General features: G+C 34.6%; 1 protein-coding gene across 9 annotated transcripts in view; it reads right to left on the bottom strand.

The window, feature by feature from the left end:
* RALGAPA1 (Ral GTPase activating protein catalytic alpha subunit 1) overlaps positions 1-18,665 on the bottom strand; it is a 136,014-nt gene that overhangs the window by 13,571 nt on the left and 103,778 nt on the right. For 2 of the 9 annotated variants that reach the window (XM_026090842.1, XM_026090843.1), the window contains one exon: positions 6,949-18,665. The exons of the other annotated variants lie outside the window; for them this stretch is intronic. In XM_026090842.1, coding sequence (XP_025946627.1) covers positions 18,633-18,665 — 33 coding nt within the window. In that variant the 3' untranslated portion in view covers positions 6,949-18,632. Of the gene's footprint in view, positions 1-6,948 lie in introns of those variants that run through there. 9 annotated transcript variants of the gene reach the window in all.

The raw sequence follows: 18,665 nt of genomic DNA, 5'->3' as shown, positions 1-18,665 counted from the left end.
TTGCCGAAATGAATCCATTTTTCAGAAGTTTTTGTTCTGAAAATAGAAGCAATACAAGCAAAAAACAGAAATTGTACCTTTAGAGGTCACTCAGGTTTCAGTCATTGCAAATAAAATCTCATTTGCATTACATCCATTTTATGTATTTTCTTAATCTTCTATTATTTCTATTAATGGAAACATGCAATCATTTTTAGGCCTGCTGATTTGCACTTAGGAATAAGCACTGAAATCCTGGCTTTTAGATCATCTACTTAGGCTTAATCTGTCTGAAAAACAACATCTCATGTCTTCACCTCATTGCTCTCCGTCACCATTATTTTATTTTTTAACTCAAGCTCTGTTTAGATCCCTAAGACAGACAATGTCTAAATCTCGCAGATTCTTTTTGCATAACCTAAACTAAAACTTTTTCTAGCCATGTACATAAACAAATTGTCCAGGCTCTTACCTCATTTCTCAGTTACTGCCATACCCTTTCTCTGGCTTCAGCAAATGAATTTTTAACTCTCTTTATATCCACTCAGAACACAGTAAAGTCCACTTTCTGAACAAACTGCTAAGATGGGGCATTCTCTTTAGATACCTCCACTGATTTGCCATTCTCTAGCATAGACATAGGCTACTTATTTTAACTTTATAGTCAATACTATCACCTTCAATTTTACCAAAACTACTCTTTCCTCCAGTCAGTTGACAGAGATGGTCACTCTTACTCACATGACATTTTTAACCTAGACTTTTTTATTTTCTTCCATGCAGCTTCTTATGCTTAGCACAAGTTCTCCGTAAGTGTCTACAAAACAATTTCCCTTCAAACTCTCCCCTTTGCTATCATGCTTATTTAAAAATAAACAAACAAAGAAAACTTCTTGGAAGTCTGCTGCTGTGAAGGTCACACAGCTGTTCATGCTATCCACTGTCCACATTTCATACTTCCATGTATTTTGCATCTGTCCTTGTTGTCCTTTGTTTTATAGTTAGATTTTGAACTTCTGGGGGACAAACAACATCTGTTTTGTGCTGTACATCATCTCAGTATGCTGAGATTGTGATCTATGATAAGGATACATATGGACTGCAATAATACAAATAAAATATCTCTCTTCCTTTGTTAATTCTATGCATCTTCATCCACCATCTTCATCCTTTTCCTTCACATCCAAAGTAATTCTTTCACACTGCCAAAATTTTTTTTAGCTGTGGCTTTGCCATCTTTCAGTTTGATGGGGAAAACCTGTTTACTATCGTTTCTCATATTTCTCAGTGGTTTAGTTTTAAATCTTCCTTTCTGCAGTCTCAAAAAAATCATGTATTTTCTTTTGTTCAGCCTCTTCTACTGTCTCCACTTTTCAAGTACTTATGTTGAATATATCTCCTCATAATCATTACCACAGATTTACAGTCTTATTCGACTACATGTTTTCTCTCCATCTTTTTATTCATATCTCTCTACTTTTAGGACAAAGTCTGCCTGTAAATTGTCACTGAATAATATCTATTGCAATTCATCTTTCAAAATTAAATTAGAATTCCCAAGAGTTGAATGAAGAAGCTGGCACTTCACAACTCTGTAATCCATCTTTTACTACTTTTACTACTAAGTGCTAGACTCACAAAAGGGTTGGAGAAGAAATTCTAGTGCCTGCTCCAAAGACCATTTGATACCATATACTTCCTGAGCAGGGACCAGAATTCAGGGACTCTCCTCTCCCAGGAAAGTACCATAATCACTACATACATTTTCCCTGTGATGCAGAGGATATCTTATTTTATAAAAAGAAAAGCAATTCCAGCAGGCAACTGTGAGTGCTTTATTACAGAATGTCCTCAGCCCTGATGGTTAGAACAATGCTGTAAGAGGCAGTAGATGTGGGCTCAAAATTGGTAACTACTCTCTCATTTCCTGGACGACTGATCTAACCAGTGAGTTACCTCCTGCTGTGCTTGCGTGGGCTCTAATCCAGTGAGCACACTTTCAGAACGCTTAGCATTGCTGTCTTGCAGGTAAGGTGAGCAAAGGAACACCTACTCATTGGATGAAAGGAGGCATGAACTTGGTATCTGGCTGTTCAGGTTTTTCCAAGGACGTGGGCAGTTCTAGCATGTGCTGGAGGTGACAGACTTCCAGGGAAAGCTAGCAATGAAAGCTTTAGGTACTTGTGAACTTCAGAGGCATCCAAGATTAGGCAGTTGCTGTGTGCAGATTCTTATTATCAATATTTTATACACAGGCATCCATAAGGCCAGTAAGGATGAATTTGGGTCAGATCAACAAAGGAGGGAGTTGCCTAAAGATTTTGGAAAAAAATACAGAAAAGGTTGTGCCAAGATGGATTTCCTAAGCAACTTTTGGGAGGAAAAGATTATGCTGGAGAGCCTGTTCTTCAACAGAAACTTAAAAAAAGGGCTGAAGAGATGTGCAGTTCATTAACACACTAAAATGGTGATGGAAAAATTTGTAATGTTTGAAAAAACTAAAAGATCACTATTTCATTTGTTCACAAGAATTTAAAAGACATGCATTTGTGAAGTACCTCAAGTCATCAGTGGCAGAAAACCTATTAATATTTTTCCAACAGTCAAAAGAAAGAATAGATACTTTCAGACACAACAGTAAAACGTTATGCTTCAGCTTCCATTTCAGCAGATGATTTCAAGATGATCTCAAGTATAGCAGAATCACTATAATTTCAGGAAATACCCTAAAATTATGATGTTCTGAGTCRTAAGCCCAACAATACTGGAGGCATTTCTAGAAACTTACTGATGGGCTGGTCAAGTCCAATAGACTGATAATATAACCTTTTATTAAAAAAAATCAGAATTATAAAAAAGGATGAAAATTTCTGAAGATTTGTGAAAGGGAAGAAATATGTGGGCTTTTCACTCAAATTTTTCCTACAACTGTGCCTCTTATTTAGAAAAAACTAAGAAAAATTGAAATATGAGACACCTCCGTGAAAGTTTTATTCATCAGTCATGTTGCTTATATATTTATATATATATATATATGCACACACATGTAGTATATCACAATATTACTGTAGATTGGAATATGGTATCACAATACTGAAGGTATGTAGTACTTGAGATTCTCTGATTCCAGTGTTAGGAAAAAGAGGATATGTTGCTGATAGACCTAGAAACACCTCTTTGAAAAAGCCAGAGAATGCATTTCTAAATAGCAAGATGGACTTTTTCAGGTTAAATTATGAACTACTGTCAGGAATATATGTACAGCTACATCCCTAGCAGTACCAACAGTTAGTAAAATCATCTAAGAAGTCATCATATATTGATATGATTGTGAAGAGTCAGCTAGGCCTTTGGAAAATAATTTAGAAGGGCAGAAACCAAAGCACTTTTCCATCCTTAATTGGAAAACGAAAATCCTGCAGCCAGAGATACTTGCTTGTTGCATCAATGCACACATGGAAGAGTATTTTTAATTGGATGTTCACTATATGTACAAAAACAATTTACAATATTTTAAGAAAAGTCACATAAAATGGTACCCTCTTGCTTACTACGTTTGCCCGCTTGTCAAATTTATAAGCACACTTCTTCACTGCTAGCAAAAAAAGTCTGTAGTAAAGATTCTTGTCAACGTTCAAGAAAGTTTTCCCACGATATTCTTCCACATTAAAGATAAAACAAACAAAAACCTAGCAAAGCACAATGAGCAGCCTATGTTGGAAGAAGATTTTAAGCACCTTGCTCCCTGGCCTGAAAAGGCATGAAAAAAAACACAGAAGCAATTGCTACAATTTGAGGTATTTAGAATGAAGAAAGTATCAACTTTATTGGACAGGTTCTTCCTAGTAAATTATAATTTTTGATGTCAAGATGTGAAAGGAGGATTGCCTACAGTAAAAAGATAAGTAGTAAAGGTTAGGACCATGATTTTACAGAGGATGGAAGAAAAACTTTGCCATAGCAGAATTCGACTTCTAAAGAAAGACAGGACAAAAATCGCACATCATAGTAATGGAAATTTTTTCTGGGAAATCTCACTCTGAAAGAGATTGTGCAGTGGTTGTCAAACCAGCTGAACACATACTGAGTCACTGCAATTTGTACTCCTTGTTGGCTCTTAGAATTAAGGATGTAAGTTGGGCTGCTATTGATCCAGTGTTGGAAGCCCTGCAACAAGCAGCGTTTTGTATGTAGGTGGGTGATCAGTATCAACTGGCCACACTGAGAGGAGTAGTTAAAGTCCTGTTTTATTCTGAAAAGTGACTCTGTAGAAGTGGCATCATGGTGTTCCCTATTTATTGCATCTCAGTGATTTCCGCATCTAGTTTGCACAGTATATAAATAAAGAAATTTTTTCTTCCAGCTGCAACTTCTACTAACTCAAGCCAACTTAGTAGCTGAAAGTCAGCCTGGGTTCTCTTCCATTTCTTAAATACTATCAATACTGAAAATTGTGTATAAATACATTACTCTGTGCATCTGTTTATACAGATATGCTGTAAATGAAAGCTGATTCTGCATCTGCAATTGGAATTTATTTGCAACACTGATGATTCATAACACAGAATCCTGTTCAGTCTCCTCATGTTTGATGCCAGTTCTTTAGGTCAAACAGAAGAAAAAAAATTACTATGTTTGACACCACTGAACAGGTGCAGATCAAAGAATTAAAAATTTTATACTTTCCTAAGATTGTTTTTTCTACATAAACCATATTTTCAATATAAATGACAGCAATTTTGCAATAAAATGTAACAGTCTATTTTCTCACTCATAAAAACTGAGCATAAAACTCAAGAGGACTCAGCAGCTAGATTTTAACAGCAAACTTCTAAGTCATATTTCATGAAAAATTTTCAAAACTGTTTAAGGGACTCAGTTATCTAAAACCACTAGTTTGAAAAAAGAGGTGCATACATATGACAATCTACTAACTGACATAGATATCTTATTAAAAGAATTAAAAATTATGAAAAACAAAGTAACACAGACTAAGAATGTGTAATTCAAACAAAATTAAAATGTAATATTTAATATCCTTAATAAAAATCTTTTTATCACAAGATATAACTCCAAAAGGGCTTTCTGAGGAAGTTTCCAAGATGTATATTTGTTCATGAGGAAAATGAGGGAATATATAATAGATAAATGTATACCAATTAATCCGAACATTCCAAACCTTGAAATTTGTTTCCAACTCATTTACTTGCATCTTTATTAAAATGAATATAATGAAAATGACTTTTTATGTTTTGTACTAACAAAAAAGTTCAATATGTTTTTTTATAAATTACAAGTTATTGGGCAAATTACAGCAATACACACTTTTGCCATTTAGGATGCTATTTCCTTTAAGAGTATTAATCTTACAGCTAAAGAAGATTAACTCCAGTACATCAAAGCTACAGTGTAAATGGTTAAATTTCTGCAAGGTAAACATAGGCTAGATAAAGTTACAGCCACTGAATGCTTCCAAGTCAATGACATTGCTTTCTGCCTAGTTTACTAATACATTATGTACTGAAAGGCACTGACTTTATCTAAATACATATAAGAATCTTCATGTTTACAGAGTAAGCACTTTCAAAATTGCTAAATTATTGCAAGAATTTTTAATTGGTGCTTAAATTCTCCCTGGAAATCCCAGTACATTTAACATACTGCAGTATAGTCCTTCTAGGAATATCCTTGATATATTATTTTTATGTTGCTCCATCAGTTCTTATAGCTAACTAAATTCTTCAGTGGTTTACAACATCTTCTATGAAGAAAAAGCTGTGATTTGTCAGAGCAGACAAAGCTGGGCTTTAATCCATTCCTATAACCATATTGCCAAGTCTTTATTGTTTACATTGCGTCTCAATTAAGAGACAGGCAGGACACCTGGTACTTCTTTATCTAAGTCCCACGGGCTGCCAGATGACTCAAAATCCATAACAGGTGCTAAGGCAGTGTAAGTGTAGCACCATTAGCACAGGCTAGAATTGGATAAAATTTGGACTATGCTTAACCACTTACAACACTCAATTATGAAATGAAAAATGTAACTGCTCTGCACGATGCTCCTTTTCTAAAGTTCACACAAAGACACTTTTAAAGATACGTAGAATTAAACTGCAAGCCTACTGGACTTAACATAAATCCTAAGTTTAGTATAAATATTCTCCAGAATTAAGCTATATAAATAACTCCTTTAAGATAACTGTATAAAAGTATTACAATGAGTTTATGCTCACTAAATCAAATAAATTCTAATTCTGATTGTCTGCTTATGCAAAAAAAAGCCAAAACTGATGCTCAGAGCCCTAGCAATTTCAAAGTTAAGGGAATAATTGCTGAATTAATAGTATTTATGCAATGCTTCTACTGTGTAGAACTCAGAAGTTATTTTATTTTAAGGACTATGGCAAATGAAAGCGTCTTATGAAAGGATTTTAAAAACAACAAGGTTCAAGTGAAAAATTAAAGGACAAAAGATTTCTTCATATTGAAAACCCATTGCAAATATGTCAGTACTGAGAAATTAAACTAAGTATTAAGCTTAGACAATGGCAGAACACACCTCATGAGAGAAAAAATGAGTATCAGAAATTTTACAGTGGGCAATTACTTAAGAACTATCTGTATCTAAATGTGCAGTAATCAAATTAAGTTTCTATTTAATATTGTAATTATCAAGAACACAAAATAGTGATTTTATTACCAGAGTAAGCAGTAACAAAGTACAGTAAACTGTCATTTAAGACAGTGTCATAGTATCTGTGATAAGCAGCATATTGGCTTAAACTAATGCACTATATGCCTCTAGGGAATGACAGGCTCAGAGACTGGGTTTTAACATCAGAATCTATCCATTAATCTTGACTTAAATATAATCTACTCTGCAGTAAGAGGAAGAATGGGCATTCAATGAATTATCTGTTTGAAATACAGCAGGAGCAGATTAACACAAACATATAGTAAGAAGTCTCAGTTTTGCTACTATTTATTGTGTATTTCTCATTTTACAAAACCCTGAATTGCATTTTAGCATGAAATAAAAAATATACTAAGATCAAATGGCTAACAATACCAGAAAGACCAATATCTCAAGACTATAACAGATTACTGATTCAATTTACTGGTCATGTGGTTAAGAGACTAATGACAGTATTTACAAATATCCCACTTGTCTATGCTTTAGTAACAGGCTACAAAGGTGAAAACAAAACAGTGAAGGAAACAGTGCTGAGGTCCTTACGCAGGCAGAATTTCTACTCCAACTTCTGGGGAGGATTTGTCTTTTTAATGTTTCCAAGACAGGAATCAATGGACTATAACATTTGTTCTGTTATTTATTTTGAAGCCAATTGCAACTAGCACTGTTTTAGGCTTTCAGAATGGCTTACAAAAAGTCTCTGATGTAGCGTGTCTGCAGAAGACAGCAGGCTGCAAGAGAGGCAAAGATACGACAGGCCAGAGGACTGAAGTTTATTAAGGATGTTGCAAAAATGTACCAATGAGAGATGCTAAGCCATTGTAACCACCACTCCATCCCACAAATAATGTAGATACCATAGGTTGAAGGGAACTATTAATGTCAGGTTTGAGGAGAGAGATTTACCTCTGCCCTGACACTTTGGCATTATATCAATTTAAACTCAAATAATTAAGACTGATGTATACAAAAACAAGAAAGCAAAGCTGACTCTTTGCTCTCTGGTATTAGCACGAGTGCAGAAGCCTACTGTTTTCACACACTCAAAAGTATAAATTTATACCTTAAATTCTTTCTCTCCATAAATAGACATATTCATTGATGAGGAATACAGCTATGAAAATGCCTTTCATGAAGGCATCACTACAAACTGCAAAATAACACAAGTTTTAAATTATACTAATTCAAAACATTGTCCAGTACAAAGACTACCTGTATAGACACTAATTCTTCTGCAATTTCATACTACATAGTAATGAAGAAAACTTCTCATAAGGGAAATTTTGCCATTAGTCCCAACATGTATTTTAAGAAATTTTATAACTACCTTTCTTTTTTCTTTTAAAGTTGAACATTTTCTCTTTACTCTGGGTTGCTGCAGTACAGCTATGAGATAATCTACTCCTAAATCTCTTCAGATGGCAGTAAARTCTTCTTCAGTTTTTAAAATCAGATGACAGGCATCTTTTATGTGAAGGAAGAAAACAAATATTCATTCTCAGTTATTCCCCTATTTTGAAGAGCAATTAGTAAAGCAGCCCTTTCACCCTCCTCGCTAGTGCTGTCAAGCTGTTGAGAGCAGTCTGCAACACTACAATGGTACTATTGTGAACACAATCTGGGCTTCCTTCCCACAGAGAGTTAAATGGGCAGTTCCTGCTGCCCATGATTGGTGTCCAGTGAAACAATACTTAAGAGCCAGGTTTTATCAGTTCCACGCCAAAGCAGTGAATCCAGGGAACCCAAGCCTTCATATCATGCTGAACCATATGCCAACCCTGCCGGCCCCAAAGGTTTATCACTAAGAATCAGGATCCATCATGTCCCCTGTGAAATTTCACTTCACATACCTTCTGTGAAATGCATGGCTTTGCTGAAAATTGACCTTTTTCCACAATTGGCAAGAACAGATGGATGGTAACTATGGTTTGGCAAACAGAAATTAAAAGATTTTCTAATAGCCTGCATTCTTATATGTATGGGAGGAGAAGCATTTAGAAGGAAACAGATATACTGGTGACCCATAGATCTATTCAGGTGCAGTCAATCAGCAATTAAACTATTATCTCCAATGTCTAAGAAGTATATTGTGATTAATTTGATTGGCCAGGCTATGATTAGGACTCATGTTCTTCAAACTACCATACGGTAATTCTAATTACTGCAATACTAATTTTTAATCCTTGCTTTACGTTAGTTTCATTTTTTTTCTATTAAATTTGCAGCACATGCAGAATAAACTGTATTTTGTACGCCTTATTTGTTATCATTTTGAACTGTTTAATTAGTGAATACTGTTATATGAAGAATATTCTATTTCCAGCTAAACATTTTCACATATTCACAGGTCCTGTTAGAGAACACAGACAACCAATGGACTTGTTTCTATTTCATCCACAATTTTTCTGATGCACATATCATCTTTTAATCCCTGCACTGGCAGAGAAAAGTATGCCCCAACTGTTTTGATTACCACATGTAGAATGATGCAGAAACAGTTTGCCAATATCTTATTCAACTCTTCTCAAAACAACATTTTAGTTCCTAAAAATTACTGTTTGTCAATTTTGCTTGTTACAAGTAATCCTCCATGTTTCCCCCCAGTTTAAATAACAGAATAAGCCATACAAAAAGGCATATACTTATTCTTTTTATATACACAGCTTCTAGTGTTTTAACATACAAAACTTTCGAGTTATTTGTAAGCCCCTTACCTGTTATTTGTGGTGAATTTATGACCAGAAGAGGATTAAATCAACATATAATGCTCTCTTTTGAAAAATAAAAACATGGCTTAAATAGTTTAAAAAAGGATTCTTAGTTTAATCTTAGAAAAGACAGGAAAATTTGCTTTATCTTCCCAGGTTTTATTCACAGAGTTCTGGGAGCTATCAGAGAAATCTGTAGGAATTTTAACACCTTAAGGGGGCAAGAATCTTAATATTTTAACAAAAGGTTTTTGTTATCGAAAACATTTAATTAATTAACAAGGTTAAGTAGGTATTAACAAAAAAACCCTGTCATTTTGTGTTAGGTACAATGCGATCACTCTGCATAAGATTGAATTAGTTTATCTTTGTCCTTCTAGTTTAATGACTCTCAGCCTTTTTCTCCCTGTATGTTTTTGTTTAAAGGAGGGATCTATAGACATTTAAAAACATTTTATAATGAAAGAGTGACTGCTCTATTAACTTCCAACATACATAAATTTCCTACCTTAAAAAGAAGAACTCCCACCTCTCAAGTGATCCAAATTCAGAAGTTCTAGGAGGCTCATAAAGCACTTCACTACTTTTCTGGGTAGCCCACTGATATCCTTTTACTTTAAATCAGAATCCCCGCAACATAAGCTAATAAATAAACTAAAAGGTCTAGCTATATTTTATACAGAAATCAGCTGAACCAATTCCCCCCTTTTCAGATGAGTAAATTTAATTCATGAAAGAATGTAGATGTAAAAGAACCTAAAGTATATTTTTCTGAACTATAGGAAAAGATCTGAATCCCCCCCAAACTTGGATACAATGTCAACAGAGCACTCAGTATTTTTTATAAGTGCAAGTATTATAGCAATTGTATTACTACAGTCAATCAGATTTGTCTCATTTGATACTTTGCTCTTGCACCACTTTCAAGGAAGTCTCATGCATTTCATTAGGAAAGAATAATTAAAAAAATAAAGCTGTACTACTAATTCAGAACCAAATTATAGACATCTTGTGCTGACAGATGACAGCAACATTATTACCCTCAAACCCATGTGCTTACACTATACCTCTTTAATAGATACTCCTAGTATCCTCAGCTAGTTCAGATCTGCAAACAGCCCATAAAAAGTCAGAGGCAGAGAGAGAAGAGCTACTAAGGCAGAGAAGGCAGGTTCTGTGGGATTAGAGGCAGGGAAATTATGGAAGAAAATATGCTTACCTATATGTGTACAAAACCAGAACTGCTTTTAAACAAGAATGAGTATTTGTGTGTATTTTGCAAAATAACTCTCACAGACTACATATAGGAAAATATACATGAAAACATAATACATTACAACTACAGAAGCAGTGCTTCCAAGTTTTGCATTTCAATTTACTCTTAGTATTAAAAAAATGTATTCTTCAGAAGAAAAAAAAGCAGCAACAAAGAACACTGACTGAAATAATGTGTATGGCCCTAACATGAAAATGCAGTAAATATAGCAGCTTGGTACAACACATCTGCAAGTACTGCTCAAGCAGTTATTTGAAGTGTCTGTGTGACAAATACTAAGACAAGAGTTTAAAAACCTATCACAAATGCTGGTTCAATCAGTTGTCTCTAGTGGCTAAAATCAAAGGCATTTAAAGCGATGCTTTGGAATTATTCATTGCAAAACAATCCTATTCTTTCAACAGGTAACTAATAAATGATGGCTGAGAACAGGCTTGCACTACCCCTGAGGTCCAATTGTTACTCAGAACACTGCCTACTCTTGTTCCCCGGTGTTGCATTTTAACTCTAATTGCACGATCAAGCCAATAAATTGGACTCAAGGGACAAAAAAACACTACAAAAGGACCTACCCTGACAAAACCAGAGGTTGCAAGAAAATGCACTTCAAACAGAAGTGAGGCAAGACGAGACAAGCAAAGGAGAGGTATCAAAGCTTGAAAGACAGGCATTAATACTGACAGATTACTGTAATTCTGGCTGTCAAGATGATCGATTTAAGCAGCATATGCCAATCAATACTCTCCTCATTTACTGAGCAACATTAGATATATAGTTAGGTAAGATGTCCTCAAGATAGGATTCAAACTATACTTAACAAGTATAAATAGCACAATTTATGCTTCGGAATCTTAGCCAGTTTCATTTGGCCTTTTTTTTAATTGAGCAAACTTAAGAGCAATGCTGTTATCCATATAAAAGTTAATTTTACATGGTTCTATTATATTGCATTGCCATTACTTACACAAATGTTTTACAATCTGTGTTCAAATTGTACCAATTTTTAGCATAACATTGCAAAATACTGATCTTCAATAGGAACATTCTTAAATGCAGCAATTACTTAAATACTTTTCATTTTCCTTTTTCCATTAGTGGTTTGCCATTCTGAGTACTTTAGCTATCCATGGTTTACAAGAAAACATATCTTCCTAGTATTCCTCTGGAATTTTTCTTACAACAGTTCCTTATTGTCCAAATATACTTGTGACATCAGTGAAAAGTACATTAATTAGATGTACTAGTTCAGGGAGAAAATTCTATAAAGATGATCTGAAATGCTGTTAGTGTCTATATATCTCTATATAGTCCTACATACACACACACACACACATATGTGCATATATGACTCTATATAGTGATATATAACTTTTTTCTTATACTAGGCCTTCTAAAACGTGAAGAGAAACTGTTAACACATGATTCCTTTATACTGGAATACCTGAATGGTCTATTAAAACAATCTGATATTTACAAATGCCTTGGAAATCTTTGGAAGTTTTGAACGTTTTTCAGGTTTTATATATAGGCATTTAAGTAATCACATTCTGAGTTACTAGAGGATGAGGAGAGTTGTCAGCACAGTTCAGATTTGGGAAGAATTGCAAAACTGAATATTAGCATACAGGAAAGACTGAACATAGTATTCTCTACATCACGGTTGTTCCTCAAACTTGGAAAACAAATTCCATTATTAAACTGTGAAATGGATTTTAGAAATACTCTGTCTTCTTCTGGAAGAAACAGCAGGGTCATATGATGAATTCATCTGTACCTCTTACCTGAACTCATATCAGATAAGGCTACAATGGTATGATTTGTGGATGGGATAAACATTCACCAAAATTATAAAGTTTTCACTTATTTGTTGTAATGCATATAGAGAAATATCTACAAAGTGTATTAAGCATTTAGCTGTACTGTCCACTTCTCACCTGTGATGACAGAATAATCAGCAACAGGTATTTTAAAATCTTATTAATGCCCCATATCAAAAATGTACTGTCAGAAATATGATGAAGCTTGGTGGGAATCTTGGCGGGAATCTTAGCATGTGGCAGTTCAACGAAAATAGTAAAACAAAACACAGAAAAAGAGCAATTATAATGGCATGCATTATTTCCATTCAAGGATACCAAATTTATTAGTGGTACCATGAAAAGAGAATCTATGCTACATAGTTGAGACAAGGTGAGAGACAGAATACTCCTTAGGCACCCTTACGCTTTTTCTATATGATACACTGTTATCACTGATGCAGTATCATCACATTCTTTTTTCTTTTCTTACAGATGTGTATGCATCTGTAAGACAAAACATTTGATTTAGAGGAAGGGAAACTGGCATTGCCAAAATCTGTGCATTGCAGCTTCAACTTATAAGTTTCTGTATTAATGACCCAAATATTAAGAAGAGATCTATAGCAAGAATGCAATAAAATCCAAATACAGTTCTGCAGGATAAAGACTCTTTAGGATACTGCAACTTTGTAAACAAAGTTCTTTTAACATGTAATACTGTTTTTCCTGCATATTTTATTATTCTAAAAATATTCAAAGAGTACATTTTCAGCAACTTGAGACATGCACTCATCCTTATTCAAAGCCTTTTCTGTGTAGAGGAGTTTCTTGTGCTACCATGGGATTGACAGCTGCGCCTCAGATGCAAAGAAACCATCCTTATAAACACAGGAGGGCAAATCAGCCCATGGGTTCAGATAGCTCTTCAAGGTTAAATGACAGAAATCTCCAAAATCTTCACAAATTACATTTTGAAAATGTAAATCAAATATTAGTAATTAAATGAGACAAACGTAGACTGAGAATCTGAAGTGTACTCTTTGCTCACTATACATCATTGACAATAAACCACTTTTTTTGGTATCATTTTAAAGATAATCTTTCCAATGCTTGAAATTCTATCTTGAGGCAGATGTTGGTCAAGCAGGCACAACAAATAGAGAAGCTACTGTTTCCAATAAAACCCTCTGCTGGGGTGGTTGAGTTAAAGCATATCAAATCAAGCAAGAAACCTTCTTCTGTGCTAGTTTTTAATATAGAAGAAACTTTAAGAAACACCTCAGACACATTACTTTATTCATAAATGTGACTGTCTTTGAAGAAGCCATATGGGGTCAGTGTTTTCCCTCTCTCTGGAAGACAACTGCCTAAAAAGGTTAGCTACAATATATCAATTACCAACTGTTCAGGAATACAATGTCAAAAAAAAAGATGGGGGGAGTTCTTTACTAATCAAAAGACAAAACAAGAGATAGAGTTTCCCCAACTATTTACAAAACAGCCTTAAAAGTTTGACCTGCTGATTCTCTGTTCCATTTTATTTTAAATTTTAAGCACTTCATGTTTTTCTTGATTGTCATTCTGTCCTAGCAGATTACTGCAAGAGCAAGATCCTGTAGTTCAAAACAAATACTCATCAATAATGAAATACAGCATTTAACATCTTCAAATACTGCTTTTTGTGGGTTTTCTCCTCTACTTTTTATGGTGGAGGGCCCATTTTTCCTTCCATTATTCAATATTAACTGAAATACGCAGATGAATGAGACATTTTATGGTAAGCTTTTTGTATAATGTATTTCATTTCTTTGATGATTTTTTTTTCTCACATACTTCTGCAATGTAAGTATTTCAAATTTGCACCAAACAGTTGATGCAAATTTTCTAGTTTTAACAACAAAGACTGCTTTATTAAATCAATCAGATCAATTAAGATTTATTCTGTAATAATTTGTAGACTGATTAAAACAGTACTACTTCTTTGCTGTTTAAATTCATCTGTTTTATATGACAATAGAAAAATTCAAATCCAACTGATTGAAGAATTCTTGTTATTTGGTCAAAGACTTTGTAGATTATTATAAAGAAGTGAAAATTATGCTATGGTAGTTATGGATAAAAGTCATCTATATTCAAGATGTTCTAAAATTTCAGATTTAAAAGCTAACTGGGATTTCTTACTGAGGGTGCAGCTGTATATTGGGTTGCATCTTTTGGAGAGGGGAATACTACATAAGACAGAAAGCACTGCAGTTTCTGAACTGCATTATCTGAAGTGCAGATAGTTTGAGTGGAATAACTATTAATACTCCAAAATTTGTGTGCAGTGCGTACAAAGTAACACAATAGTTGTTTCACATTTGAAATTCCACTCTCACAAGGTTTCTAGTATTTTTCCCATTTTGTTGTGTGATTTAAATGATTTTAACAAGTTGGATCATTGGAGGTGCCCACTACACCGAGTAAACAACATTACYTTGGTATACCTGCTGGTATCTGACTAACAGCTGTTGCCTGTTCAGGAAGTTTAAGTATGCTTTTATATATGCTTTTTATATAAAACACCCTCTGAATTCAGAATGTGATAAAGTGCTTGCTCTCATATGTAGGCCATTAATAAAACTATTTGTATCAGGAATTTCCATACAATTTAGTAAATAATGAGTATTTATGAATCCCCCAAATATAGGCCGCCTTACATCGTAGCAAAAACAATTGTTCTTAACATTCAGTGCCATTATCACAGCTGCAGTTATGAGTGTTACATTTCCCTTGCATAGACACAGCTAGAGTGTTTCCCCATGTCCTTTTAAAGACAATAAGAAATGCTACACAAGCCATGGGAAGAAGGAACACGTTATCCATGAGGCAGTGAAGGGGGTGCTGCTGCTTCATTAGGAAGACAATACAAGTGTTCTGTGTGTCATCTGCTACTGCGTGCACATGCAGGCCCTACTGGTGAGGGGGTACCGCCCAAGAAAACAAGGCCACCAAAAGACAGTGAGGGACTGCAGAACCCTTGAAGGGGAAACTAAAGCAAATTCCAAAAATTGAAACCCCATCCAAAATGGCAATTTTCTCTCCAAAAATATCAAGCATTAAGTTAAAGCAGATTACCTGCCATGCTTGACTGATGTTTGCTGATAAGCTTTTAAAAAAATTTTTAAAGTAATTTTTTTATCTTAAAATACTACAATTATGAATCATATTCTTCAAGCACTCTGAGCAAAGAATGACAAAAACAGGGCACATGAAACCTTTTAAAATTCTTAATAAAATCAAAATTTCTACGTGTTTTGCTATCAGAGTTTGCTATCCAAAGTGTCAAAACAATGTTAGAAAGAGGAAGTGAATGACAGAATATTTGAATCTCAGAAAGACACTTCAGACCTTACAATATAGTCTCAAAGTCAGAGCAGACTATAAAAGGGAGATGAGTAGAATTTCCTGTATCCATGCAACCATTATTATACTATTCACACATACTACCCACTGTCACACCTTGATCAATGGACTAGTGCAATAAGGAAAAAGTTGCAATCAGGTTACATGAAGAGAACTGAATATCCCTGCTGATTACAAATGACAGCTGATTTTTTCAGCCAGGCCTGCACTTGAAAATGCCCTAACTCAGAGGATAGATAAATCCTCCTTGGAAGTAGGAGGACAAATGTCAGTGTCACTTACTTCACATTCTGTATGCAAACAAATTAGCAAAGTCTCAGTTAAACCTAGAGTTTATCATGATCCATTCTCACCATGAAGATCTGCAACATGACACTGTAAATATTCCTCAAAGATAGATGAGCACAGACCTACATATCAGCTTGATCCTGAGTCAAAAAATGCCCACCAAGTATTATGTAGCCCAGTGAAATAAACCACAAACCTGCAGGCAGAGACTTCCATATGCTGATATTCGCTTTGAAATTAACTATTTCTGTTGGTCTACTACATTAGTAAAAGAGCGTAAGGCTTGAATTTGATCTTATCCTATTTGACAGAAGTCTCAACTATTCTTGTCCACTCAAGATCCACATTAAACTGAACTTCTGTACCATCTTCAAAGTTTCTAATAAATCAGCACTGCTCTAATATATTAGATACTCATAAATAAGTAAATAAAAATTAATTTAAATCAGATCAGTTCAGAAGTCTTCTTCACTGACACCATTATGCTCCTGGACAAATGGGAAGCCTTTATTATCAGCTCTCATCTTCCAGCTGGGTCTCTGCTTTTGGTCTACCTTCTGAAAAATAGCTGTTCTATTTTTTATTTTTCCCTTCTTGAAAACATATTATATTGTTTTCACCATTCTGAGTCCTCTTTTTCATTGTTCCAAGTACATAGGCTAGGAGAGACTATCTTGATCAGAGTCCTGTGTTCCACAAGAGATATTAAGTCTGGAGGGGTCTCCAGAAAAGCTATTTTAGCACAGACCATAAAATATTTCCCACTTCCCCTCGCATCAGCCCACAACAAACTTAAAAGCTAGTAGTGGAAGACTACAGCCATACCTAAATTGTACAGAGGAAAAGAGCTAGAGACCCTACAGATAATCTCCAGTGTCTTCAATTCCCTGCTATTGCAGGAACCTAATTAGGTTAGACTTTCAAATATTCCAAGTAAACAGACTGTGGTCCATGTTATAGGAAACTCCCACCAGCCCTTGCCATTCTTATCTGGGGGAAATTCCTTCTTGCCCTCAAATCTGGCCATGGGTTGAACACCAAAAGCATGTATAAGACGTTTTTAATCAGAGTGTTTTTAAAAACACTGAAAGCTGTGCCAAACTTTGAAGGGTAGCATTTGACATTTTTTGCTGTCCTCCACTGACACAACTGACTCCTCCATAGCCTAATTCAGGCCAGGGGCAGGTTGTAGGGTTTTTTCTAATCTCACTGCAAGCAAATAGTTTTTAAAGAACTGCTCATACCTCTCATAGGTGTGGGATTAACTAACACAAATGTTTGCACTTACAGTACATAACATTTTAATTTCTGAAGTATTATACAAAGCACTAAATATAAGATATTTCAAGCCAGGTGGAAAAAGAATTCCACTGACTACTTACAGCCACCCTTTAAATCCAGTGCACAGTCAACTGGTACTTCATAAGCTTAACAAGTCACGATATAAGAATCACCAACCAATGCTATTTAATATTAAATATAAGTAGTGCTTTTCACTGTTACCATGCTAATCATATTAACTGACAGATATCAACATTTTAACAGAGGTGGCATTATGTCATAAATGACATGTAGCAATTTGATGCATATAAAAAACACAGTTTGGAGAATTAGAATTGTATTAATAGAGAGCATGCAATGTACAGCTCTCAAGAACTCCCCAGTTCCCTAGATATTGAGCTGGCAAGCTATGTCTGAGGAATTTATTACAACTTCCATATTTTGCAAAGAAGCTGAAACATACAAAAATTTTTTTTAGTACTGAAAGTTTGTTATTTCAAAGTAAATTGTTTTTCCATTGCTCACCACTGTAGATCAATATAATACTATAAGCTATCACTTTTCATGGTATAATGATGACAACACATTTTAAATTCCTTGATTAAGCCGCTTGAGTAATGACAAAAAGATTGGATCTTTCCAAACATGCAAATACAATGAATCAACATCTGTCATCTACAGAAATGGTACAAACGTCATCTAATGTGATCACATCAAACACCATCCATCATTCATCATTCATCTTTAACTCCACTTCATCATATTTAAAGTGAAAACAAAAACAAAACTCTACAAGTATTAACAGTCAATCTGAGAAAAAATACGGTATTTTAGGAATAGTTTATCACAAGACAAATACAAATATCCACAGTCTGGCTGAAAATTAAGCACAGACTTTTCTTTTGGATAAAAATTTATACTTACCTTTCAGTTTCTGAAATCAAAAAATAGCACTTCTTGTTGATTTAACTAGAAGGTTTATAACAGAACTCAATCTTACAAAAGGGGAGGTGTAGAGTGACTTACATTATGTTTTTTATTTTCTGGTTTGTAAATCTATTTTCCTGAGAGCATCCCTTTCAAAATATTACAATCAGTTTCAACAGAAAAAAATGAGATAGTCTTTTCTGACATCCTTACAAAGACACTGACATCATTTTGACAACACCACCACACTCTGAGCCGAATAACAAAATTTCTCATTTTGAACCAAAATGGCATCCTTCATGGAA

This window comes from Apteryx rowi, unplaced genomic scaffold, assembly GCF_003343035.1.
Source record: "Apteryx rowi isolate R43461 unplaced genomic scaffold, aptRow1 scaffold_88, whole genome shotgun sequence".
In the NCBI taxonomy this organism is placed as follows: domain Eukaryota; kingdom Metazoa; phylum Chordata; class Aves; order Apterygiformes; family Apterygidae; genus Apteryx; species Apteryx rowi.
This window is presented reverse-complemented; position numbering and strand designations above follow the sequence as displayed.